The sequence below is a fragment of the Amia ocellicauda genome, chromosome 2 (assembly GCF_036373705.1).
Source record: "Amia ocellicauda isolate fAmiCal2 chromosome 2, fAmiCal2.hap1, whole genome shotgun sequence".
NCBI classification, from domain to species: Eukaryota; Metazoa; Chordata; class Actinopteri; order Amiiformes; family Amiidae; genus Amia; species Amia ocellicauda.
This window is the reverse complement of record NC_089851.1, coordinates 3730491-3757553: the sequence shown is the minus strand read 5'-3', so window position 1 is coordinate 3757553 and position 27063 is coordinate 3730491. Positions and strand designations below refer to the sequence as shown.

The window sequence follows — 27063 nt, the reverse complement described above, 5'->3', positions numbered from 1 at the left end:
ACGTACATCATAAGCTCAGCTGGTGGTGTACGTTTCTACTCATCCAGCTTTATCCGTGTAACAGTCCCTCTGAGTCTCCATGGTCTCTCTCCCTTTCCTTGAGGGTCGTGGTGCCCCCGTAGTGGACCTACATCGCAGCAGGGACCCACTCCCCTACGGAAGCCGAGGAGTGTAAAAGCAAAACAAACTCGTTAATGGGACGTTGCAGAAACCAGAGAAGAGAAAGGGGTGGTAACTTTTGAAAAACATCCGCAACCAGTGGAGATCGAGGGGTGGTAACATTTGAAAAATGTCAACAGCATTAATAAAAAAACAGATGAATCCCAGAGAAAACCGCAGCAACACTTGGAAAACGCGTGGTGGAAATGGAGTCCTGTGGCAGGCAAAGCAACAGTAAAAAAAACAACAAAACAAAGAGGACTTGTTTTAAACTTGCTTTTGATAGATGCATAAATATTCGTAAGCATTACAAATGCAACCCCTGACAAATTGCAAATTGTGCAATGGTGGTCAAAAATGTTCCCCTCAGTTTGCGAATTTACTGTGTGGCGTGTTACCCAGACAGACTTCATGCAAGCACATGGTGATGGTTCAATACATTCACATGCCACATCAGTACATTTTGGGTGTTCTGTAGCATCCATAGACTACTAAACAATACAGTCTAATAGGCTAAAGTAGTGAATTTGAAACTTTAAAATGTGTATGTGTTACAAAGTTTCTGGCGGGATGAATATAAAGAAAGCTTTGTATATAATGTATGTATTTTACTGTTATTTCCATATGTTTTAAACGGTTCGAAGCATTTTGAATGGTTCTGAAGTAATTTCCAAATTTGTCAGAGGTTGCATTTGTAATGCTTACTAATAGGTGTGTATCTATCAATATACAACTTTAAAACAAGTCCTCTTTGTTTTTTTTACTGTTGCTTTGCCCGCCACAGAATCCTCCACACGTTTTCTAAGTGTTGCTGCGGTTCTCTCTGAGATGTCTGTTGTTTTTTAATGCCGTTAACATGTTTCAGGTGTTTCCACCCCTTTCTCTCCACTGCTTGATGTTTTTTAAGTTACCGCCCCTCCCTCTCCTGGTTGCAGCAACTCCTTTTTCTGATGCTGCTGATGTGTTTCAAATGTTTCCACACCTTTCTCTTCTCTGGTTGCTGCAACGTCCTGATAACGAGTTTGTTTTGCTTTTGCACCTCTCGGCTTCTGTACTCCACAGTCCCGGGAGGGACATTTATTGGGACACAGTGGAACCTGAGGACTTTTGTTGGCCTGAGTGTGGGAAACCGGACAGTACCTGCTTTGTTCTTTCCTTGGACTTGGTAGATGGAACCCTGTTTTTATATAAGCCACCTGTAGGGATGGGATTAGTTTAGTGTTTTAGTGGGTTTTAATTAGCTTTTATTAGTTTTAGAATAGAGGTTGGGTGGACCCATTTTTGTCCCTTTTGTTTTTAGTTGCGTAAAACGCAACCTGTAACTAGCAGAGGGTGTGGACTGTGTGGACTTTGTGCCCCATCCCTCTGGATTTGTGTACTGTGTACAATAAACTTTTGTAACTGTGAAGTGGTGCCTGTGCTGTGTGTGTCTGGGGTTGTCTGCCAGACCTGTGTGGGGAGAGTGAGAGAGGGGTTTAGTGAGTTCCTACCCATCACTTTAAAGTAAATGGGGAGCGGTGTATGTGGATCCTGGTGGTTGCCTCTTGCTGCCAGTGCCACACTTGTATATCATGTCTATGTTGCAAACTACCAGGTAAATATGAAGGTAACATTAAAAAAGGAATGTAATTATATATGTAAATGTCTACCAATTAAGAAAATATTGAATTTGAAAACCAATTCAAAGTGCCATCTACAATATAAACATATATTTATTTTTTAAAGCGGTATGCCTTCAATTTGCAAATAACGTTTCAGTCTTTATTACATTTTAACTTTGTATATTTAATTAAAATTGCTGCCAACTCGCCAACGGGCAAAACAAACCTAAAAATCTTTCACCATGGCTAAACACTTAATGTAACTGCACAGGACACCGTAGTCAGTGCTACGTTCAATTAAATGTTTACTACCAATATGGACCCTAGCAACAATTTATAAGAATCTGGGCTGGATGCGCTAGGAAGGCAAATCAGAGTTTTGTAAATACAGGCTAGTTCCGTTCAGTCCAGACCCTCCCCACACTCTAGCAAATAAAATGCAAGGTGTTTAATTAACTGTAAACATTTAAAAATACAAACCGTTTGAAATTCCCCTTTAAAAAAACATGATGTCGCCACATAGTTGGATGCACTTGGAATCAAACCAGTTCAATTAAATGAAATGACAAAGATGGAAAATAAGAACACCAATATATATATATATATATATATATATATATATATATATATATATATATATATATATATATATTCCTGTTTTATTACAGATTCTTTTAGGCAGACATTCAGGAAAAGGCATTTAAAAATGGGAGCAGAAATAAGTCAGATCTGGGGACGCCATGAGTGGTGGGCCCAAGTGCAAGGTGCAGCGGATAGTCAGGATGGACAAGATGTTAAAGCCGGTGAACAGGAGCAATTGGGGTAAGACAGTTTGTAGTCAAAAAGCAGGCAGGTGGTCAAGAGATTAGGCAAACAGGCTGATCTGGGGAATCCATGAATTGTAGTCAAAAAGGAATGCAAGGGACTGGTACACGACAAGGCAAACACTGAAAATCAGGCCCGGACAGTATTCTAGCCACCAGGATGGACTGCTGCAGCAGCTCCATGTGCTTCTGCCACACCTTGGAGGTCCAGAACCCCTTCTCCTCCTCCTCCGTCAAGCCCTCTGGCTGAGCCTCCAGCAGCACAGCCTCGGGGATGGAGGAGAGGGATGAGCAGCTGGGCCTTAACGGCGTTGGTATGGGCACAGTCTGTGGCTCCATCTTCTCCTGGACTTGTACTTGTGTGGAATCATCAGGGGGGCCACAGTCACCATTTCCATATCATTGGTAACAACAAAACCAACCTCCATGGGTTCGTGAACTACCACTTCATCAACCTCCATTGGTTCTTCTTTCTGGGCATCGGTTGTTTTGAATTGTCCAAAAAAGGTCCTAATTTTCTGGGTTACAAGAACACCACTCATCTTGGCACTCTCAGTAAGTTCGGACTTGTTGACAATGAGAAGATGTGTCTCTCAATGTAAGTTCGCTGTACAGAGTGGTCGACAATAAGAAGACATTGGAAGCTTAGTAAAGTTGTTGCCATGCCATGTAACTCCGCCATGTTAGAATAAGGAAGTGATGTCACACAGTTTCGCTCTGGACAATGACAATGCAGGATTTAGATCATTCCTACCTTCATCTGTATGGCATATTACAACTAACTTTATTAACCCTAGAATACCGAATTTGTAATCCTAGCCAATGCCAAAATGTCAAACTGATCTGGAAAAGCTCCTCTGGTTTGATGTGGTTGATGCCTTTCATGATTTTGAAGACTTGAATCAAGCCCCCACGTAGTCTCCCAAGTCCCAAGTGGACTTTTGTGTTACCTGCATGTATTACCTTGCACTTGTCCTCATTGAATTTCATCTGCCAGGTGTCGGCCCACAACTGAATATTATCTAAGTCCCTTTGAATAGCCTGTGCTGCCGAGATTGTATCTGCTGAGCCGCCTATTTTAGTATCATCTGCAAATTTGATAGCATAATAAATGTTTGTCCTTTGAGTGCATTTATTCATATATATACACTCACCTAAAGGATTATTAGGAACACCTGTTCAATTTCTCATGAATGCAATTATCTAATCAACCAATCACATGGCAGTTGCTTCAATGCATTTAGGGGTGTGGTCCTGGTCAAGACAATCTCCTGAACTCCAAACTGAATGTCTGAATGGGAAAGAAAGGTGATTTAAGCAATTTTGAGCGTGGCATGGTTGTTGGTGCCAGACGGGCCGGTCTGAGTATTTCACAATGTGCTCAGTTACTGGGATTTTCACGCACAACCATTTCTAGGGTTTACAAAGAATGGTGTGAAAAGGGAAAAACATCCAGTATGCGGCAGTCCTGTGGGCGAAAATGCCTTGTTGATGCTAGAGGTCAGAGGAGAATGGGCCGACTGATTCAAGCTGATAGAAGAGCAACTTTGACTGAAATAACCACTCGTTACAACCGAGGTATGCAGCAAAGCATTTGTGAAGCCACAACACGTACAACCTTGAGGCGGATGGGCTACAACAGCAGAAGACCCCACCGGGTACCACTCATCTCCACTACAAATAGGAAAAAGAGGCTACAATTTGCACAAGCTCACCAAAATGGGACAGTTGAAGACTGGAAAAATGTTGCCTGGTCTGATGAGTCTCGATTTCTGTTGAGACATTCAGATGGTAGAGTCAGATTTTGGCGTAAAAAGAATGAGAACATGGATCCATCATGCCTTGTTACCACTGTGCAGGCTGGTGGTGGTGGTGTAATGGTGTGGGGGATGTTTTCTTGGCACACTTTAGGCCCCTTAGTGCCAATTGGGCATCGTTTAAATGCCACGGCCTACCTGAGCATTGTTTCTGACCATGTCCATCCCTTTATGACCACCATGTACCCATCCTCTGATGGCTACTTCCAGCAGGATAATGCACCATGTCACAAAGGTCGAATCATTTCAAATTGGTTTCTTGAACATGACAATGAGTTCACTGTACTAAACTGGCCCCCACAGTCACCAGATCTCAACCCAATAGAGCATCTTTGGGATGTGATGGAACGGGAGCTTCGTGCCCTGGATGTGCATCCCAAAAATCTCCATCAACTGCAAGATGCTATCCTATCAATATGGGCCAACATTTCTAAAGAATGCTTTCAGCACCTTGTTGAATCAATGCCACGTAGAATTAAGGCAGTTCTGAAGGCGGAAGGGGGTCAAACACAGTATTAGTATGGAGTTCCTAATAATCCTTTAGGTGAGTGTACACACTAATTTGAATTGCTACATTCATATATGTATATATTGTATTTGTATATGTATATATTCTAGTCTGGATAATATATGTCTGTGCGGTCGGGTACAAACCTAAACCACAGACCACGAGCTCTGAGCAGGTGTTCCTGCCACCGACACAGACACAGCACTGCACTTACACAATACAACAATCTTAAAAAAAAAAAACATATGATAATCATAAGAATTAAAATTTGAATGTTTTCATATTTGTAATGTAAAATACTAAACCCAATAAACAGTTTTATTAAAGCACTAATTTACAGCTCATTTTAAATACGTTTGATGAATCAGTTACATAAAATATCATAGCATGGGACTGACTTCACAACAAATCATTAAGAACAAGACAAATAATAAAAAGATACAATATATGTCACTATTTTGACACTTCTTCATTGACATTGTGGGGGTGTGTGTCGGTTCATGTGAGTGTGTATGTGAGACCAGGTCTGTTTCTAGCCTTTTGGGGGCCCTCCTCACTATAGCCCACTTGGCACAACATCAAACTAACACAGGCTTAAGCCTACCGTCTTGTAAACATTTGTATGAGCACACATATGTATGAACAAACATACAATGTACAAATATACATGTGAAGACTGAGGAGGGACCTGTTAGCAGCAACATCTTCATGTTAACAAAAGTCTGGAACACAATTGGACAAGCACAATTGCATTATGATATCTGACCAATAGATGGCACTGTATGGAACTGTAACACAATACAAACACTGATCTGAAGAACTGACAAGGTAACACAAAGTTATTAAAAGCTTAATAGTTTAATATCTTAATAGATGTTTATTACACACTTTGCAGGTTTAAATAAGTCCAGATCCTTGATGCTGCAGAACTAGGTAGCAGTGTTATAGCAGAGATATACAGTCAGGCAAAACAAATGAAAAGACTGTGACCCTACATCTTGACAGCACTTAGCTTTCACCGTCCAGGATGTATGAAGTCACTTACTGTACTTGTGTAAATTGTAAATTGGAATTTGTAAAATGTATTATTTTGAATTGCTGTTTTAGCTAAATTCAATTTGTAATGATTGATGCCTTGTACTTCACTGTATTTTTGCACTTTGTTTGCACTTATGTTGTAAGTCGCCCTGGATAAGGACGTCTGCTAAGAAATAAAAATAATAATAAAAAAGAAAAAAGCTCTTGCAGATCCTATTCTAGGTAAAAGTCAATATAGATGCAAATACACAGCCACCATGTTATAATAAAACACTATATGGTGGCAGGTAAGGTGAACTGTCCTGTTAAAGAAATGCAAAAAAAAACATACAGCCAGCCAGCTATCTAATGTAGCGACACATTTAATGTCATGGTCATTACTCAAACATGTTGTGTTATGTTCTTGGGAGACACATTATCTTCCTTAAAACACAGAAGTTACACAAGTTCTTTAACCCATTTAAACATTGGTAGCTTTCTAAACATGAAGCTACAGAGAAACAACATACTACATGCAACTATAACTAAAATAAATGTTTCCTTTGCCTCCTTTCAGCTGTATTTTACCCACTGCGAGAAAAACAGAAGTTTGCACTAGACAAACGTTCATACTGCCTAGGAGATTCACAACATATTTTACAGTGTTTCACATTTTACAATGCGTTCTTACAGTTTATTCAACATTCAATGATTCGTTTAGCAGAATGAATAGACCTTTTTGTTTGTTAAACTATTCCGATCAGTGATATTTCAGTGGAATGTATAGACTTGTTCGTAATGGATATTATTTGTGAATTTCACAATGGAGTTTTTTTCAGTAGTATTAAACAGGATTCCCCCACTGTCTGAATAAACAGTAAGTGGCAGCGCTCTCAGATGTGTCTTAGAATATAAGGATTGTATTACAGCAAAAAATAAAGCACTTTGTTGTAATGGTCTTTAGAGGGCAGTCTCCTATCAGAAAGACAACAAAAACACTGATGTAGGATCTGTCACTCACAAAGTCAGATCCAGGACAACTCGGGAAGAATGTGATCGACAAGCTTGAATAGCAGTGTTTGTCAGGCAAGCGGTTCACAATGTTTAGATTTGGGAGGAGGCTGTCTCACTGTTGTTGGACCATTGGGAACCCAAGAATATACACCATACAATCAAATAGAGAAACAGAAACAATATATGGTCACAGAATTAATCCAGCTGTGCATTTTCACTCTCCTGTCCAAAGAGTTGAACTATTTTAACCCCAAAACACCCAATACCTTCAATCTGCCCCACATTGCGCTTTTTGGAGTCAAAATGAATTATTCTATGCAATACAAACAAACTCCGATAGATGGTGCTGAAGCCTAGCAGCCTACACTCTGTGCTGAATACGCTGCTGTACTTCAGCATTTCTCAGAGAGGTCCTAACCTGATCTGCTGTGTACGGGCCGGCTCCATCGTGCCTGTCCCATCTAGCACAAGCCTTTAGTAGAAGCCACGCTTATTTAGGGATAGGGGGAACTACGGGACCTTATTATATTATGGCATATCATGGTATTACATGCTAGATATTATTGTCATGACTTGTTCTATTATACGTTAATCTTGTGGAAAGGAAAAGGGCTGATTATGTAGCTCAATTAAGTTAATTGATTATGGAAATAAATGGATGTCCTTGTGGCTGGGGCAGAGTATACAGAAGAGTGGCTTTTCCTCTCAGGGGGCAGACGGACGTGGCTAGATAGGCAGTAGGAACACAGGGCTTTTTCAGGTGTGCCTTAATGATCTATATATTTGCACATAATGTTTGTTCTTTCAGTTTTGGGAAGCCTTTAATAATGTATATTTCTTTTACAAAAGTATTTTGTGACTATGACATTTACTTGCGAATATGTTATTGAGCTGGGGGACTCCCCACACAACTTCCCCAGAGCAGGATCGCTTTATCTCAGCACACCAACACAGCAGGCATAAGTAAGAAATAACACCCGTTTATTTTTACAATGCTTTAACACATCACTCAATATGGAGCCCAGGGCAGGAAGTCTGAAGCTGCCACACTTACACAAAGGGGGCACAATAAAAAGAATAACTAGACTTTCCCAGTAGCAAAAGATTAAGAAATCAATTAGAAAAGTATTTAAAATATCAATAAAATATGCCTTTAATATTCGCTGGGCTAAGCTAAAATGAATAAAAAATACTTCTCTTTTTCTTCCCCCCGCGTATCACCCCGTCCAATAATAACTCCGGGAGTTTCATGCAGGGGCTGAACCCGGTCACACTGGGGAGACACAAACACAGACAGGTCAGTAACACTAACAGATTATAAAACTTTGGTCCAGTATTTCTGACTCCAGTAGACTGGCTTCTTCCACAGGTACTACGCAGCAAACAGGTAAGTAAGATGACGTATTTAATGAGAACTTTCTTTCCAGATACACGACAGCAGCAACGTCCAGTGTGCCAGTCCCCGCCCACAGGTAAGTAGTTCAGTGAATTATATATAATACACCGAACTAAAGTCAGGCAGTAGGCTGGACAATAAGCACAAGTGTCCCAACACTGCAGGTGGAAACAAGACAAAAGGGTAATACTGGTGTTGGGACGATTGCTGTAGGGAACTCTGTCCTGTACGCCACTTACATCTACCTGCTCTGGAGGCACGTCGCTCTCTTGATTACCACACTACTGCGGCTTAGACAGCTCTGTGCTGCGCCACAGTAAAGCAATAATGCCAAGCTCTGCTTCCCCGGGTAGACTTTACTGCCCTGCTCTCCACTCCCCCTGCTCTGGCCATGCTGTTTCAATGACCTTGAACAAATGGATGGGATCTGTCGAACAGATCTGTAGATCTGCTGCTATCTGTTTATAAAGCCCTTCAAAGAGAGGCAAATCATTATACAAGTTGGGCTGGTAAAATTAGGCAACCAACCAGGTGGGTTTCTGTCGCAGGCGGTGCTGACTCTGCAAATCACCAAAAACCCACGTGCAAATGTAATTATATACTCAGTGCAACTGCAATAAGGAAACTGAAATCAAAAGTAAACAATTAAGTGAAGAAAAAACATACAATTGAAAGAAAGTATAACAACCAATACTTATAAGAAATGGAAACACACAATGTAATAAGAAGTTTGAAAACCCTGAGTTGTGCCGTCTGTGACACCCACTCCATAACTCCATGAAAAAGTACAGGTCCGAGGACTGAGCCCTGTGGTTCTCTGTAACCTCAGTTCAGTTTGAGTGGTTTTCATTGATCTGTACATATTGGATCTGTTTGACAGATATGATTTAAACCAGGACAGCACATTGTGAGACAGGCCAACAATGTTTTCTAAGTGGTGTATCAAGATTTGGTGGTCAAGCCACATTGAAGTCTAGTAAAATAATAATCATGGTTTGTTTGATACTGCTCAATTTTGTGCTCAGTGATTTTGTTGTTACGATATATGAATAGTATCTCTGTGCCAAGCTTGTTTGGCACAATAAAGCAGGGCTCTGTAACATGACACGTGCTCTTTGTAGCACTGAACATACTGAGTGCTCTCTGACCTTTACTGTTTACTGTGATTTGTGCATATTGTTTTATGCTGTTGCCCTTGTGATATCTTGTTTAAGAGGCACTTTCCATGATGGCTTGCTGTCCTGTCTGGGATGTGCCCTGCCTTGCACCCCATGTCTGCCAGGTTAGTCTTATTTATTATTTTATTGTCCAGGATGTATTTTATTGTATTCACTTGTGTAAATTGGAATTTGTAAAATGTATTATGCTTTGAATTGCTTTGTATTATGTCAATCTGATTTTGTAATGTTTGATGCCTTGTATTGAACTGTATTATTGCACTGGATAAGGGTGTCTGCCAATAAATAATAATAATTATGGAAAGGAACCTACTCCTTCTTCTCCACATCTTCCAGGCGACTATGACCGCAGCCCCCAGCAGGAGCACAAGTCCACATGCTATTAGGAGTCCGAGCAAGATTTGACCGCTGCAATGGCAGGAGAAATAGCGATCAGTGACCTTCTGGATGGGTCTCTATGGGTCATTACTGGGTCTTTGTCACATTTGCTGCAGAAGAAGCTTTCCACATGGCAATTGCCCCCCATGACATATTGTTAACATATTGGTAACTATAACAAAGTGTCGTCCCCATGACAGATTGTCCGCCTTATATCCCCCCACCCCATCTCCCTCCTGTGACATTTTGGAACCATACATATATTTTCCACTGGCTTAGTTATATTCATTTATTTTTCTATCCCGTTATTCCAAGCATACAGCTTTCCATGCTTCTCTGCATCTTCCACAGTTATATATATATTTTGTTCTGACAGATAGGTGTGCAATAGCCCTGCACCTGAACAGTGAAGAACAAACAGAAATATTTGTACCTGCTGGCATTGTGCTTCTCACCTCCTTCATCTCCGTTGTCTTTATCTTCAGGAGGCAGGCTGGAGGACTGGCCTGTAGGTGGAGCTGTGTGAACAGCTGAAGAGGTTTGCTGTGATGTAGTTGCTGGCGTTGCTGTTGTTTTTGCTGTAATAGAGCGGTCCACAATCTATGTGCAGTGTTTTTCTATGCCTTTCAAAAACATTTTTTAAGATAGCACCACAACGTATACAACCTGAACTTACAAAGATGTGTACTTAAAACATGTAATTTTATGTATAATGGCATTTTACTAAATAATAATTTTACAGAGTTAGAGACCTCACAAATATTTTGAAGCCGAGGTCATTATATCCCCCTACTTGTTTCTTTACAGACCCGCCTGCTGTCCCTGTCCCCTATACTTTGTCCTTGGATCTGGCTCCTTATTTTTTCACACAATAAAACAATGATATTTACATTTCTACACGGGTTTACAGTTTGTGTCTGTCCCAGCTGGGGGTTATTTAGTTTTGTCAGGGCAGGCATTGTGGCTCCTAAGCATCAGTAACAGAGGAGGCGATGATAGAGCCCCCATCACTGGGAACCAAGCAGGAGAAAGTACACAAGAGTCACAGGACATGGAAACACACAAGAGACTGATGCTTGTTGTGTCTTTACTGTATTGGCCACGTGACCTTTGCATTTATACTAGGGCTAGCACCAAATAGTCCAATACTCGACTAATTACAGGTGTTGTTGACCTCAGCACTTGTATTTGACTTACTGGAAATGTCCATTCACACTATTTGCTAAAGTGGCAAATGTTACATCAACATCAAAAGAAGCGCAGATTTCTGTATCTTATCCATTGTTTTGAGCCCAATTACACAATGCCATCCTGCGTTATCATCTGGAAACAATCCATGCCACTATGACAATGTGAAACCAGCTGCAGAACCTAAAACATGATCTCAGGACATCAGCGATTTCAGATAACAGTCACAGCCCACTGCAGTTTGTCCACCTTGTTTACTTTAATTAGATGCACGTTTTACACACTTGCACTTCATGTGTGTTCTCCCTCTCCAGTCCACTTTAATTTTAATGGACATTTTAATCTTTGTTAAAAATCCTCACTGCCTCCTCTCGCCTGTACTGCTCACTGGTTCTGTGTATGTCTGTGTTTGTGATTTTATGTATTTTAAACCTTTTAAATTATTTGTATTTCAATTGATAAAACTAAATAACAGAAAATAAACCGTTTTGGTCTGGCTGCGCCGCTCCACTCCTTCTCATCCCGCAGAAGCCCTGCCGAGGTCCCGGCTGCTACACAGTGCAACTGCACACCGGGGCATTGCTGTTCTGTGTGGTTCATGACAATGCCAGCAAAATAATAGTGTGTTTCTTATACGAGGCTTTGATTTGTTACTCAAGGAAAAAAATAATTTGGTATTTTTTGTATGTATTTTTTTATTTCCCTGGTGAGCTATGTAAATGCACATTAATTGTTTTCTGTAAGGAATGAGCATATTGTTTGAAATAATGATTCTTAATTTTGTTATTTGTTTTTTAAAGTAAATCAATAACGTGAATATGAATAAATAATTATAATCATATGCTAAATAATTCTAAAGACCCCAGTTTAACAGCAATGCATTTGGTTTTCTTTTAACTTATTGCATCTGTTGCTTTTCACTAGGTCCGTGCGGTAGGCCTACTTCAGCGGTTGTTTATACTATGAAGCAGAAATTAATTTGTTATAAAACTACATGATTCCGTTTTCTCCGCTTTAATAATCAAAATGGAAGTAATCGTTTTTGGTAAAGAGATTTTATCTAACATTATAAATCTCCATCCATCAAAGAAATACAAAACAAATTGTGAAATTATGCGTTTTATTTTTTATATATTTTTGTGCTACAATCCCCACTATTCAACTAGTTTGACTACTTTACCCTCAACTATTCAACTACATGAAGTTAGTAGTCGTTTATACACAAACTAGTTATTATCACTTACTGATGTTCATGCTAAATATTGCTGATCCTTACCTTCAGTGACTTTAAGGTAAACAGGAAGCTGTTGGTCAGATATATCACACCAGTACCAGCCTTGGTCCTCCGGCCGCAGTCCGCTCACAGTCACACTGAAGAGTCCCTCCGCTGTGTGGTCAGTGATCAGGACAGAGCCGTGTCCTGCAGTCCCAGGGCCTCCTGCTCTCTGACAGGAGCTCCAGTCTCCACTCCTGCACCACTGTTTCTGTCTGGACCGGTATGGGTTTCCATATCGACACTGGACACTGACCTCCCCTCCTATCTGTCCTGTTACTGTGGCATTGACCACATACGGCACCCCAGCGTCTGCAGACAGAGACATTAGAGCAGCTTTACAATACAATCATGAAATCATTTTATAGGTAAACTGAAATATGTTTCTATAAATAAAATATGGGGAAAAATCATTAACAATTTTTAAGAAGTTCTACACGATTTCACAAGATAAACCTTCAGTTTACTGTTCAAAGTATGGATTCTGTAAACTTCTTACGTGGAGACAGTAGATACTTACTGTAGCGCCGTCTCCTGGCCTGCGGCCGGCATTAGCATATTGGGGCTGATGCATGCTGGGAGTGCCACCCCCATCCTGACCCATTAGTGCACTGTGGACAATAGGGAGGGAGTGACCCATATGTAAATAGTTGTATGTGTGAGGGAGGGTCTGTGTTGTCCTGTTCCCTATTTCACTCTGTGTAAAATGGAGAGGCTGAAAACAGTGCAAATGGTGAAGGGTGCCCTGGATGGAAGCTGGGGGGTCCCGGACGTTGTGTGGCTTATTAAGGCGCCTCCAGGCTGCTGGCAAGAAAGTGAGTTTCATTAACCGCTTTTATTTTGCCAGCAGCCTGAGACCATTTGGCCTCTGCGCCATGGACAGCAGGCCGCACTCGTGGGATCCCCTGCCGTTCTACAGGGCGCTCCGAGCCTCCACAAAGTCGCGCTGGTCGAATAGAAGATTTCCCTCCCGAAACCTGACGGTTTATCTGGGCTAACACTACGCATGTTTGCCTTCTCAAACACACAGAAAGATGTCTCCCCATCCGAGTGTTCATGCACAAAAGGGGCCTGGCCCTTTTTGACACCTGCCCCTACAAGGATTGCCTGGGAAGGGAGACAGAGGCTCATATCTTTAGGGATTAACCCTCCGCTTGCAGAGTCTGGCTCCTGTTTTTCCCGTTCCTCCACAGGTTTGCCGTTCTTGTGCGGGCGACCGCCCAGCGAATCCTTTATGGACCAGCCAAGGGAATTACATCTCCAACCTTGAGGTGCTGGTGGCATGTCGTCTGTGCAGTGAAACAGGCCCTGTGGGAGGGACGGAACATCTGTCTGTTCAACAAGCAGGAGATGGACCCGAAAGTCATCGCGCGGGAGGGGCATGGTCCTATTTAGGGACTAAGTCAATCTGGAGGTCCATCAGAGGGGCAAGGAGGAAGCCTTCAAGAACTGGCACATTCACGATCTGGGGGAGCTCAGAATCCCATGATGGGACCCACCTCCGGGGACGGCCATCTCCCCCTGCTGGAGCCCGAGTCCGAGATCTTTTATTCTTTACTGATTAATTATTGTTTTTAAAAAATGATTTTTAATTGTTTTTAATGAAATGTGTTGATTTTAAAAGCTTGTTTGTTTTTGATTGTTTGGTTGTTTTGGTTTGTTTCTTTGTCAAATGCATTGACTGTTATGATTTTAATTTTAAATGCATCAGATTTTGTTTTTGTTTTTATTTTATTGTTTTAATTGTTTTTTGATTTATCTGGTGCATTTTCAGTTAATTCCAATGCATTTGACTCTTTTGTTAAATTGTTTTTTTTTTGGCAGTTTGCCATTTATTCACAAGTTTATTGTTTAATTGATTTAATGCACAAGTATAGAGTTCATGTATATTTTGCTTTATTTTAAATCACGTTAAGATTTTTAAAAGTTTTAAGTGATTTTAGTATTTCATCATAAGTATTACAATTTTGTACGTTTTAAATTCTGCAAATGTAAAATACATATTTTAAATAAACAGTATTCACTGTTTCATTCTGTGTGGACCCTGAACCCTCTGTACTGTGAACAGTAATTCAGCAATTATGTACAAAGCGAGTCTGTTCTTATGCCCTTTGTTTACCGCAGTAGCAGCGGCCTCCAGCTCTACTAGCACCACTAGGAGCGGGGCCACAGCTCTACATATACAGAACACATACAGCATGGGGCAACGGGATTTGGCCTGGGACAACCGTGGTCGGCCTGGTGGTGACCCGGCGGAGGTCAGTGGGGGGGCGCGCTGCTGTCTGGGAGCCTGCCCTCTTGTTCCCCAGCTCTGCCTGTGAGGCGCGTCGGGGGGGTGGAATCTTTGCCAGCTGTCTGGAGTGATCTCTCTCTCCCGAGCTGCTGCCTGGACCCACACCGAGGCACACCAGCAGCTGTGACGTTTCTACAACAAGTGGAGCGCCTAGCGGGACTGGCCGCTGAAACCCGGCAATGATACTCAGACAGCAAGGGGGCAACTGCACCGGGACGCTGGGTGGAACCAAGGGACACGTCACCGGGCCGGGCCACAGCACCGACGCAGGAGATCCAGAGGAACGACGCTGAACAAATGCTGTGGAGAAAAAATACCTAAAAGGCAAAAACCAACACAGCGACTAGTTTTACAGTTAATATATGTACCTAAATACATATATTAAAAGTGTAAGTCTTTTGTGTTTAAAACCAAAAGTGAGCATGGACAGCACAGGACGGTCTAGTTAAATAAATAACTGTAGAAATACACAAAGACTACAATAATTGACTCCCCCAATCACGGCACGACCCGTGATCCCGCGCTGGGCCAACCCCTGACCCCTGGAACTAACTAAGCCCAGTTACATAAACATACAGGAAGTAACACAAGTATACCCCAATGACCACCCCAGATCGCTACAATATGTTCAATACATCTCTTTTTTTTAATCCACAAGTTGCAGTTTTAGTGTTATTTAAACACCAGTTTGTCAGATAATAAAACTGCCCCCAAAAATATGATATACATTTTTCTTCAACACATATAAAATCTGTTAGTGTCGTAATTTAGTTTGTCTAAACATGATCAATTATGCAGACAATTACAGTTTGTCTGCTTTCAAATGAAAGGCCCCACATACTTACATCCTGTATAATGCAATGGCTGTACATACACAGCATTAAACTATAATAACCCATTATAACCCCAGTTCCCTAAAAGAAAGACAGCCAGGAGCCTTTTCACAGACATCGGGGGCGGGTCTTCCTCCTGCCAGCTGGGCCCCTATTGGGCAGCTTTGGTACATGTTTTCACTGATTGGCAGGTCAGAAGGCTCTTCCCATTCGGTAATGGCCTTCTTTCCATTTGAAAGAGAACTAATGGTTTACAAATGCAGTAAACCATTTGATTTACACAAGTTTAAACTGTCATGGTATTTTTTTAATTAGTATTGTTGAGAGAAAATTTACTGTAGTTAAGTTACAATAGTTAACTATTTGAAAACCTTATATTTACAATAGATTTACTTATAACTTTTTTTGTACTTAGTTTACACAAAGTTTGCAGATGCATTTCAAATACCTTGTAAAAAAATGTTTAAATACTATTAAAATTAAGCTTTAAAACTACTACTACTACTACGACTAATAATAATAATAATAATAATAATAATAATAATAATAATAATAATATATAGTTTGTGTACCAATACAATGTTTTAACCATGCTTACATGCATATTACTTATTAAGAAAACTTTGTTTCCTGAAGTTTACACATTATTTGCTAAACTGTGTACAGATATACATGAAGAGCTACAAGGTAAGCAGATCTTTGTAAACTCTGTGCAAACTTAGTTTACAAAGCAGTTTCACTGTGTAAATTTAGTACACTTGTAGGTTCCTGTAGTTTACAAAGAGTTTGCAGGTTTTGTAAGCAATTTCATGCAGTGATATGTGGACACTGTCAGAACACAATTACTCAAAGTTGCTCAGAAAAGGCTGGGTTTTTTTACAAATGCTAATAACTCCTTCATTTTCTATCCCAATTTCACCCAATCACTTCTACATGTTCCAACTTGAGTGGCATTTCAACACATTTCAGCTAAAAAACTCCAAAAGACTATAATGGAGATTGAAATTTGTTTGGGAATAAAGTATGATAGTGTTGTAATTCTATTTGTCGAATCATAATCAACCATACAGAACATTATTCTACAGTCTGTCTGCTTCAGTGTATATATCTTAATTATTTGCTCATTTGCACATCTGTGCATTTGCACTGTCCATTTGCATTTCCCTTTATTTATGTGATTTTGATGGGTTTCTTATATATATATTTATTGTTGTATATTGAGTTTAATATTATTGCATCTCACTGCCATTGTGGATGTGACAAATAAACTTTGATGTTTTAACTAAGTGAGTGGAAGATGATTTTAAGGTCTTACCTGCAGTAACTGTGATGCGCAGGTCTGCTCTGTCATCACGTGTCCTGGGCCCCTCTGTCTCCACAGCACAATAGTAATGGCCTGAGTCCCCCGTCTCCAGTCCCCTCATGGTCACAGTGAAGACCCCCTGGGATGGATCGTCAGAGATGGACACTTTATCACTGTCTGTGATTGGAGAGTCAGTCCTTATAAGAGTATTGAATTTGCCCCACTTATCGAGAAGGAGCCAGGTTTTCACACGGCTTTTGTGTTTGTCCTCGTAGTGACAAGGGATGGTGACTGATGCTCCTGTCCGGACGATGGTCTCTCTCAGTGTTGACACGGCATCAGCACCTGCAACAGCAGCGCGACGGGAAAGGATTAAAACCTGACCATGTGTTTTATATAGAACCACAGAATACATACAGATACAGGAGGACTATGATATTTTCAGAACTTGCTTTATTGTCACCATTTGAAGAACGGAATTTTACATTTCTAGAGTTTTAAAGCTGACTCTGTTTCTCTGTTACTCTTTGGACCTGGCAAGGGCTGACACAGCCTCTCAACAGTACAGATTCTTTCTATCATTTCACATATATCTCTTTTATCTCTAAGGCTCTGGATTCTGTTGTTGCCCTGCATCTTGTTGTTTAACAAAACATGCTGAGTCAGCATCCTTGACCAAGAGGTTATTCATTCATAAAGTCTATGTCAGGGGTCTCAAACTCAATTCCTGGAGGGCCGTGTGTATGATGCTGGTTTTCATTCCACCCGAGTCCTCAATTACTTAATTTGTCAAATTAATTTTTCAATTATATTAAAAAATAAATAAATGTGGAAGGTATTTTAGAGTTGATGGTCTTAAAAGTGCATTTGATTCAAGGTACAGTTGCTTATAACATTTCCAGAGGCCTGGATAGGTGTTTAAATGTATCTAGCTAATTAAAACAATTAGAGCAATTAAGTAATTGACAAGTCTGTTGGAACGAAAACCAGTGACATACACACGGCCCTCCCGGGATTGAGTTTGAGACCACTGGTCTATGTAGTAGTAGTTGAAATGTCTCTTGTTAATTAGAATATTGTAAACCACCTTCCTCTACTTGGCTAATATAACTACTAATTCATTAAATAATCCAACATGTGTGATTACTGTTTTAGTTTTTATTATAAAAGCACGCCAGTTGCCCAAAGCTTTAGTTTTAGTTTAAATAATAAAGCAGACCCATTAAAGTTATGTCTGAATTATAACACAAAAGCTTTAGTTTTAGTTTAAATAAAAAAGATAATCTGTCTCCCATCTTGGCTGGAATACACGGTTCTCATGATCAATTGTTATTTTGTCAGAAGTCATTGTATCCCGGCTGCTCTACTCCTGGCTACAGTACTTGTGTCAGGATTAAAAGTGCTTTTAATATCATTATTAGCCTAATGCTTCTCAAGCGAGCGCCCTCTAGTGGTTGACTGTAATAATGAACTGAGCGAGCAATTATTGCATTGAACTGCGTTTGCTGCTGCCTGTCTGCTGGGAGGATGAAGCGCAACTCCACCTCAATCAGGCTGTCCAAAATATTTCCGAGTTGCCCATCCCTGATTTAAAATATGACATATAATCAAATATGTTTTACTCTGCTGAAAATACATGTTGATGTTATTTTCTGAAATATATTTTCAACATATAATACAAGGATTACAGACTATATTTATATCATATATTCAAATGCATTTAAGGGCAGGCACTCGTACTGCATGTGAGAACAGAAACACAGCTATTTCTGTATTTGGTCTAAGCATGTGGTTATGCAAGACATACAATACAATTGAGCAAATAAACTTTTCGCAAGTTTGGAAAATGTATAAAGCATTCTCTCACATTTTATTTTGTTTTAGTTTCTTTCTGTTTGAGTTTTGTAAAATGGACAAAGTTTCAGAAATTGTGTTTTAGAAATCGTGAAAAACTGTAGTACACGAATGATCTGTTATCCAATTCGGATTCCTGTAATAAAATGTAATTACAGTAACAAATATGGTCTATTAGGACTGAAATATTGTAATTACATTGCAAATGGTAAAGTTTAATTTAGTCTATTGTACATGTGCAGCTAATTTGTAAATACAATATTTGACATTTATGTCTTTTGCTGTAATTGTATTATACATCACAATAGAAAAAGAACCAACAAATAAAATACGAACACAATAGACATTGGATTTATACTCTTACATACAATGTTGCCATGCTGAATCATATGTAACAATGTGCTGTTTCGATATTTGTGTTCACTAGGTGTGTTGGGAATTTTTTGGTTTGCATGAGCAAGCTGTGTGAGGCTCTATCTGGAAAGAGAAACTGGCTTAAAATGACAAATTGTACTGAACACACAGAATGAGTAACAGTCAGCTCAGTTTCTGCAACACGTGTTGGGAGCTCATTGCACAGATACTCAAATTACTGCAAAAGAGCCAAACTATTCCTCACAGTTCAAGAATGTTCTGGTTTCCACCGATCTCAGTTTTCTACAAGGCTGTTTACTTGCTTTAGTCCTTTCACTCCAGGGCCGGATTAAATCAAGACTGTGACCCCCCGCTATAGAAACTGCACAGCTGTGCTCAGTTGCGGCTGCACTGTCAGTAAGATGACACTTTCTTCTATCAGAAATGTCTCCGCTATGATGTGCAGGTGTGTAGTCTGCCATTAGCTCTGATTTCATCCGGCAATAGACCTCATGTACAGTTTAAATCCCTCAGCAGACCCCCTGGCTCTACAGATTGCAAATCTGGTAAAAGTACAGAAATACTTGTTTTAACAACCCTAGACCAAGGCAGGGGATAAATCCAGCGTTAAATCTCTGCCTTTCCTTACAATTGTTTCAATAGGAAAAAGGACACTGTCGCAAATGCCCGATTGCACAAGAATAACTGAACAAGAGGCCGTGAAAGAAAGACTGCAGTGAACATTGTGATGTGAAGTGTAAAGTGTAAAGTGAGAAACCCCTGCAAACGGGTCTCCACACACGCAGGAGCGACTGACAGTGTTTTACCTGGGAGTGGAGAGAGGAGCGGCAGCAGCAGGAGCAGAGCAGCAGCCATTGCTGTGAGGACAGCGGCTGCGCAGAGAGGCTGTGAGTCGCTGCCCTGGAGAGACAGCAGCGGCTCTCAGTGTCAGCAGATCCTCCACCGCAGAGCTAATTACAGCCAAAAGAGGAAAGGGTTGAGCTGTGTGTGAAACAGCTGGTCCCTCGGGGTCACAGTGCAGCAGAGGCGAGCGGACTGGACACCTGGCCACTCCAGCACATGCCACATGGGCCGTCGAGGTCGTAAAAAACCCGGCTTTCTGATGGGTTGAGGGAGGCTGAGCTCATGGTTTTCAAATTCACGTTCAAAGTCAAACCCGTATGAGACCCGATTTCACTCCTTCTTTAGAGACGGATCGGAGGAAAAGACGAGGTGGTGCTGAAAAAAGGCTCTTGAGGCAGAAGCTGCTAAATGAGCCAAATGAACGAACATGAATGAACATGAATGAAAAGAGCTGTATCTGCCCAACCACCACAGCTAGTGTCTTCAAATCAACTTTCACAGTGCTATTTTTTTCAATGATTCCATGAGTTTGGTTGCATATATGTGATGTTATTGATTTTCACAATTTATTCTTCTGATTCACAAGTAAAACAAAGGCTGTGAAGCAATTCACAATTGGTCTTCTTCATGTGAAAGTTGATTTGAAAACTCTAGCTGTAGTGGTTGGGGAGATACAGCTTTTTTCATTCAAATCAGGTAGTGCGAGTCGAAAATCAAACTAGTATCAAACGTCAAGATAACTTTACCGCGGTAGGCTGATTAATGTGTAGAAGTGTTCACAAATGCACGCATTGTAAGGCACGGTCATGAAACTCACCTGGTCCTTCTAGGTGTGAAGCGATGGTTTCACATCCCTTACCATCCTCAGAGTAGCGGTCTGGTGGAACATGCCAATCGCACTCTTAAGGAAAGCCTGACCTCTCCCCTCCACCAGCAAGGGCTGGACAGTGGCTCTTCCTGCTGTTTTATATAAGCTCTGTGCATCTCCTTCCCCTCAAACACATCTCTCCCCTTATGAACTTATAACAGGGCGGGCAATGCAACTTCCCGCTGATCTTTGGGGCCCTATTGACTCCTCTGCCCCGTTTAAAGACTACCTTCTTGACTATGCCCGTGCCCTCTCTACACACCTCTCTTCCCTTCTTCAAGATGCTCAGGACCAACTATGTATTGGTGATCTAGAATCCTCTCTTTCTTCTCTCACACGGTCCTTCTCACTACAGCCTCATCTGTCTGTGTGGACGGCTGGTGGGGGGGCGCTGGAAACACTGGTCTCAAGTAAAGCTATATGACAAGAGTGTTAACCCTATCTCTTCAGTGTAAAACCACTTCTTCTTAAGATTTAAGATGTGTCCCGACCCGAAGGATATAACCATTTCCTTTTAAAATTTCAGGTGTTCTATTTTTATACTTCGGCGTCGTCCTATGGCCGTCCACATCGGACGGCCAAACCAATAGCACATCTTTCCCAGATGATCTGCACGACAGACATAGTTCACAGGACGAACGGAACTCCTTCCATCAGATCACTGCAGCATACGGACAAGCATTAAATGTGTCAAAATGTTGGGTTTGTATGTACGTACCTGCAGCGGTTGACAGTGGTGCTCCATTAATAGCACAACCTGTCAAGTGTGGCTTTACGCGGGTCATGACAGCATTTGGTGGATTTAGAGACAATCTTACGCCACTGGATGTAAAACCGAAATTCAACTTGGCCCATCCGCCTAACCAAAACGAGGACCGATACGGGGAGATGGTACATCCACAAAGAGGAGAAGTACTCTCTGAAGCTAGCATATTCTCTTCCCCCTGATACCTGTATATGTCAGAATCCTTCCCGTAAATGGAGGCTAGACTTTAGAAATTGTTCTATCATTGGATCCTAGGTCCTCGCAACATGTGACACATACATACAGCTTCCGCCCACGTACCACATCTCAGAGCCACACGGTGCCATTACTCATCTGCAGGGACAGCAATGGCACATATTGGATTTGTGGCCTCAGAGCCTATTGGGTCCTTCCAGCAAATTTCACAGGTTGCTGTTATTTGGGATATGTATATCCTGCCTTACGCAATTTTCCATGCTCCCAGGCATCCCTGTCAGCCACCTGCATGTATCCACATGAGAAATGTATGAAAGTACTAGATTCTTTATGATTTTGTTTCCTAATCTTGGTGTTGCTCGAAATACTAAAGAAATTTGCTCGGTTTCATCTGTAGTGGAATCTGTTGCTAATAATACTGCTGCAGCGCAGCCTAATATCACTACCGAAATGGTGGCTATACGTACTGTTGCCCTCCAGAATCGCATGGCCCTCAATTATTTACTCGCTGCCCAAGGGGGGATTTGTGCTATTATAGGCAAAGAATGTTGTACATACATCCCTGATTCTTCCGAACATATTTATGACTTAGCAGTTCACATACAGAAGGAAGCTCAAAAAACTCAGGGACTCATCCACCACCAAAGGAGGGTGGTGGTCCTGGCTAACTTATACTTTCGGAAGCTCTGTATTGCTATTTGTTGTTTATATTGTAGTACTCCTCATCTGTATCTATATTGTTATTCAGTGCAGTCAGTGCCTGTTTCGAAAAGTCTCTGATACCCTCTTTCCTGTCTCCTCTACTTCAGCCCGACCACTTTCCAGCACCCCTGGGAATTGCAAGGACCCAGCTCCTTTTCTTTAATTGCTTATCACATGACTAGTGTCCCATCCCAGCCCATATAAAACATGTATTACTCACCTTGAATACATACAGAGCTGTGGAGTTGTGGCTAGTCTGCAAAAGTCTGGATTAAACAAATGCTGTGGCTGATATAGAGAAGAATCACTTTGTTTCAATTAATATTTTGGTTTCTAATCATATCTATACAAGGGTGTCTGCTAAGAAATTAGTAATAATAATAATAATAATAATAATAATAATAATAATAATAATAATAATAATAAAAATCAGCATGAAGCGAGTGAAAGTTCCTGTTGATAGAAACTCATAGAAACTGAACCCTCAGACCAGCACACCGGTGTGCCACGTCAATAAACAGTAATGGAAGCTGTGGAGGCAGCCATGGCATAATCAAAAACAAAACATGACAATTGATTGAATGCTTTAGATCAGTGGTTCTCAAACTTTTTTAACCAAGTACCACCCCTGATCAAACCAAAGCATCCAAGTACCACCTACAAGTGACCTTCTCATAGGAACCACAGAAAATCTCAATGACCAACATGAGCGCACGCACGCACATGGACAAATAATAAAAAGAGCACTGAGCTCTTACCATTTTAGTTAGAGGGGTGAGCCTGTTTAGCTGAGGAAAGCCTTGCAATGTCATCAAAAACCGCACAGCCTTTAATGAGAGGGATGGGTAGTCGCTGTCTTTGGATCCAGAGGTTCAACAGTGACAGTTGTTTAAATTCTGACTTCAAAGTATCGTCAAATGTTAACTCAAGCAACTTCTCCTGCACAGGACAGATCCTCGGGTATTCCCATGACATCAACAGTAAAGGGGTTCCTGATCCACTTTGGGGTGGCCTCTACTGGAAAATACTCTGAGAACTGTTCTTCCAATGACAATCACGAACTGCAGCATCAAGTGCCACACCATTTGTGTGCAGATGGGTCTTCAGAGTTGGGAAAGAGACATTGCCTGCCTTGATTTTATTAACAAAAAGCTGCAGCTTTTTCTTCATAGCAGTGATCTTGTCAAACACATCAACAATTGTTAAAGAGAGCCCCTGCAGTACCATATTCAGCTCATTCAAAAGTGAGAATATATCAGCCAGGTAGACTTGCCAAAGGAGATTTCTGGACACGCAGAAACATCTGGACCTTGGAGTGCAGTTCAAAGAGCCTCGTGAGCCTTGTAAGCAAAAGCTGCACATGTTCACTGCCCATTTCATTACAAGGCACACTGAACAGACGTGAATTAATTGGCTGGGCTTTGATCAAATTCACTACTTTGACAGCAGAGTCTAGCGCAGATTTTAAATCAGGTATTTTGTTGACTGCCAGTGCCTCGCCGCAGTGGATGCTGCAGTGCATCCACTTCATATCCAGAGCGACCTCTCTAATCCATGCAACTACACCACTGTGTCGGCTTGTCATGTCTCTGGCACCGTCTGTACAAACTCGGACACATTTTTTCCAGTCGATGCCATTCTCTTCGATAAATTAATTCATTCAGAAGAAAAATATGCTCCCCTGTATAGTTCTTGTTGGTAGCGGCTTACAGGCTTACAGAACCTGCAAACTGGCCAAATCAGGAACATCAGTAGATTCATCTAATTGTAGTGAAAAGCATCTGCTCATCTTAATGCGCTCTATCAGCGCACTTCTCACATCATCTGCCATGTCAATAATTCTGCGAGTGACTGTCATTGGAAAGGGGCACCAGGTCTAGCAGTTTAGCAGCTTTTTCTCCACACATAATGCGTCAGCTCTCTTGCCAATGGTAAACAAAGTTCTTCACCAAAAGTCTGGGGCTTTCCTGCTTTAGCAATGCGCAGACTGGAAACTGGAGTAGCACTGTTCCATATGGTGGACTTGCGCTGCTTCAGATCTTTGAAGTTTCCTCTGAAAAAATCAACATGCTTATCCTTCAAGATCGCATGTTTCATGGTTAAGTGCCGCCTCAGATGCGCTGCTTCATGCTCTCATTGCTGAGCGTCTCACAGCACACGACACACTGTGGTCTTGACTCATCCTCCTTCCTGGTGTAAGTGAATCCCAAACTTAGATCATTTTGGATCGCACTGCCTTGTTGCCGTTTTCCGACGCTTGCTAACACCAGCGGTGCTGTCCGTATCGGGTTCAGCAGCAGAGCTAGTGTCCATTTATTATTCTCCTCGTTCTCAACATGCGTGTCTGATCTATCGGAGCTGGCATCAGTGCTCTTGGAGTCTTGTCCTTTCAGCCATGATATAACAGTTGATTTTTGCGAGGTATTAATTTTAATTGTTCTATTGGCGGATGTAGTGCTAAACTGTCTCTCTGAGTGCTCTCTGAGTGGTATAAATATGTATTAGCGCACGCAGTACCGGTGTAGCTAACAGGAACTTAATAGACGTAATAAACAATTTTTACTAAAATAGAAAATATGAAAACCCGTCTCAAGTTTTGTTAAACAAATTCAATACATTACAAATAAAGAACTTGCATAGATTTGATTATTTTTATTATTATTTTAATTACTCATTTTTCTGTGCACACAACAAATTACAGGGTAGTCTGGCATACCACCTGGGGGCGCTCCGCATACCACTGATTGAGAACCAAAGGATTAGAACATTTGCAAACGAGATGAGGCCATTTTTGTTTTGTTTTATTTTAAAACTAGTTATATGACTTATATATGATCCCAGATCCCCCCGACTCTGCATGGAGGAGGAAGGTTTTCTTCAATTTGTTCATCCCATTGAAGTGTTTAATAATAGCATCCACAGCTCTCTGCTGGTGGAGGGGACTCTGCCCCTCAGTGGGGTCCAGCAGCGCCCCGGCAGTGAGCAGCAGCACAGGCAGCAGGCGGCTCATCTTCCTCTCAGCGCTGGGGGAGCAGCAGGTCTGAGGACTGGGCTCTGTGGCTCCTCAGTTCCCTGCCCCTCAGACACTCCCCCCTGGCACTGAGCCCCTAATGATGCAACAGGATGTCGTGGGTTTCCAAACGAGAAACTTCTCTGAAGGATTGTAGTATTCCTGCGGTTTGTCTTTGGTTTTGTCACTCGCTTGTTTGCCAGCACTGGAAAACAAGAATGGCTTTTATTTTTTCTGTCACTAACGAAGAAACACTGGTTAGATGCAAGTGGCTCTAAGTGACATGTTTAAATGCTTCATAATTTGTGTCTTATTACTAAAGTATTATCAGATTTGATATTAACTAGGTAATATTTGCATCCGCCAAGGATTAACTATGAATTAACAAATCAAACAATGTTCCTGCATGTCCAAACTTTATAAAAGCATGCTGTGCTGTGATATTTGCATCTGTTAACACTAAAAGCTCACAGAAATTTTCCAAAAAGCAATACATTCGATACATAATGCAATACTTTTGAATCCTACATGTTGAGTTTTCTTTGAGAGCCACAGCTGTATTCACATTGTAGCTTTGCTTCGAATGGTTGCACTTCTTATAAATTCACAGGCTTCCTTTTAAGTGTAAAGGACTTCACTGCAGCGAATTCTGAGATGGATGTTTCCTTTTCATTATTGTTAAAATGATCGCTGGGGTCAGAGAGTATAGCAGCTGAGCTCCAGCACCAGGGCTGGACACCCCTGCTATACAGGAGTTTCATATAGTATAGGGTGAACGTCATAGTGACTGTATATAGAAAGAATTGTATTTTTTGTATTTATCTTTGTGGGAATATGAGAGCTCTGTGCCATTTTTTTTTTTTAAATGTGGGACTTTTTCTGCAGAAAGGTGCATGTAGAATGCAATCAGATTCTCTTCTGAACTTTGCCACGACTCAGCCACCTGATGTCGCTGTGATATGGCATTTCACTGTATAAAGTATTCACTTCGTCCAAGTAACTTTGAAGTTGCTGATGGTTCAGTGTATGCAAATTAATGAAGTTTACTGTTAAAACCACAACTTTCATAACCTCTGTTCACCCTCTGAACTGAGAGAAGTGAGGCTGGACAAAGTGAGAAACTGAAACAAGTGTCACGAGCAGGGTGTGACGTGCTAAATTCACCTTAATTAATTATTATTACTTAATTACTTTTTGCTTTAGATATGTGCACTTATTGGTTTATTGTGATTATTGTCTTTTTATAATTGTAAGGGTTGCTTCTTTTCTTTCTTTTTGTGTGGTTTTATTGTTATTTCTTCTAAATTGGGTTTATTCTATTATTGTTCCTTTGCCAAGTGCAAGCCACCGACCCGCATTCTCACCTGGACTCACCTGTATTCTCTCTGCACATTATCATCACCTGTGCCCCTGACTCTCTGCCTGACTACTTAAGCTGGGGGTTTCTTTAGTTTCGGAGCAGACAAACACAGAGCGAGGCACTGGATGGAGCGCAATGGTGTTCTCCATGAAACAACGAGGGGTTTGAGGGGTAAGGAGTTTAAGATGGTGGTCCTGGGGAAGATGGTGAAAGCTTTCTGGATTGACGATTACAATTATTAAAGAAGAAACCTGGAACTAGGGATGGGGAACAAGGAAACAAGCGGACTTGACAGCTAGAGTCAACAG

At 41.2% G+C, this 27063-nt stretch overlaps 1 protein-coding gene and 1 long non-coding RNA gene across 2 annotated transcripts; both read right to left on the bottom strand.

Moving 5' to 3' along the window:
* Window positions 1-7904: 7904 nt before the first annotated feature.
* Window positions 7905-9919, bottom strand: LOC136762814 (uncharacterized). Its single transcript, XR_010820908.1, has 2 exons — window positions 9828-9919; window positions 7905-8213 (listed from the first exon to the last, which is right to left on the bottom strand). It is a non-coding gene; the product is annotated as an uncharacterized LOC136762814 (long non-coding RNA).
* A 60-nt stretch (window positions 9920-9979) lies between these two features.
* On the bottom strand, window positions 9980-19948 carry LOC136712248 (polymeric immunoglobulin receptor-like). The gene is made up of 5 exons (XM_066688706.1): window positions 19818-19948; window positions 16795-17127; window positions 12357-12665; window positions 10326-10470; window positions 9980-10064 (listed from the first exon to the last, which is right to left on the bottom strand). The coding sequence occupies exons 1-5, from the start codon at window positions 19864-19866 to the stop codon at window positions 9980-9982; spliced, it is 921 nt and encodes a 306-aa protein (XP_066544803.1). The 5' UTR covers window positions 19867-19948.
* Between the last annotated feature and the right edge of the window lie 7115 nt (window positions 19949-27063).

Excerpts from the sequence above, each read along its gene's own strand:
- LOC136712248 (XM_066688706.1), bottom strand. The coding sequence starts at position 19,866 with ATGGCTGCTGCTCTGCTCCTGCTGCTGCCGCTCCTCTCTCCACTCCCA. Across the intron at positions 17,128-19,817 it reads GCTCCTCTCTCCACTCCCAG|GTGCTGATGCCGTGTCAACA; the intron begins GTAAAACACTGT and ends CTGCTGTTGCAG. Across the intron at positions 10,471-12,356 it reads TTACCTTAAAGTCACTGAAG|CAAAAACAACAGCAACGCCA; the intron begins GTAAGGATCAGC and ends GCTCTATTACAG.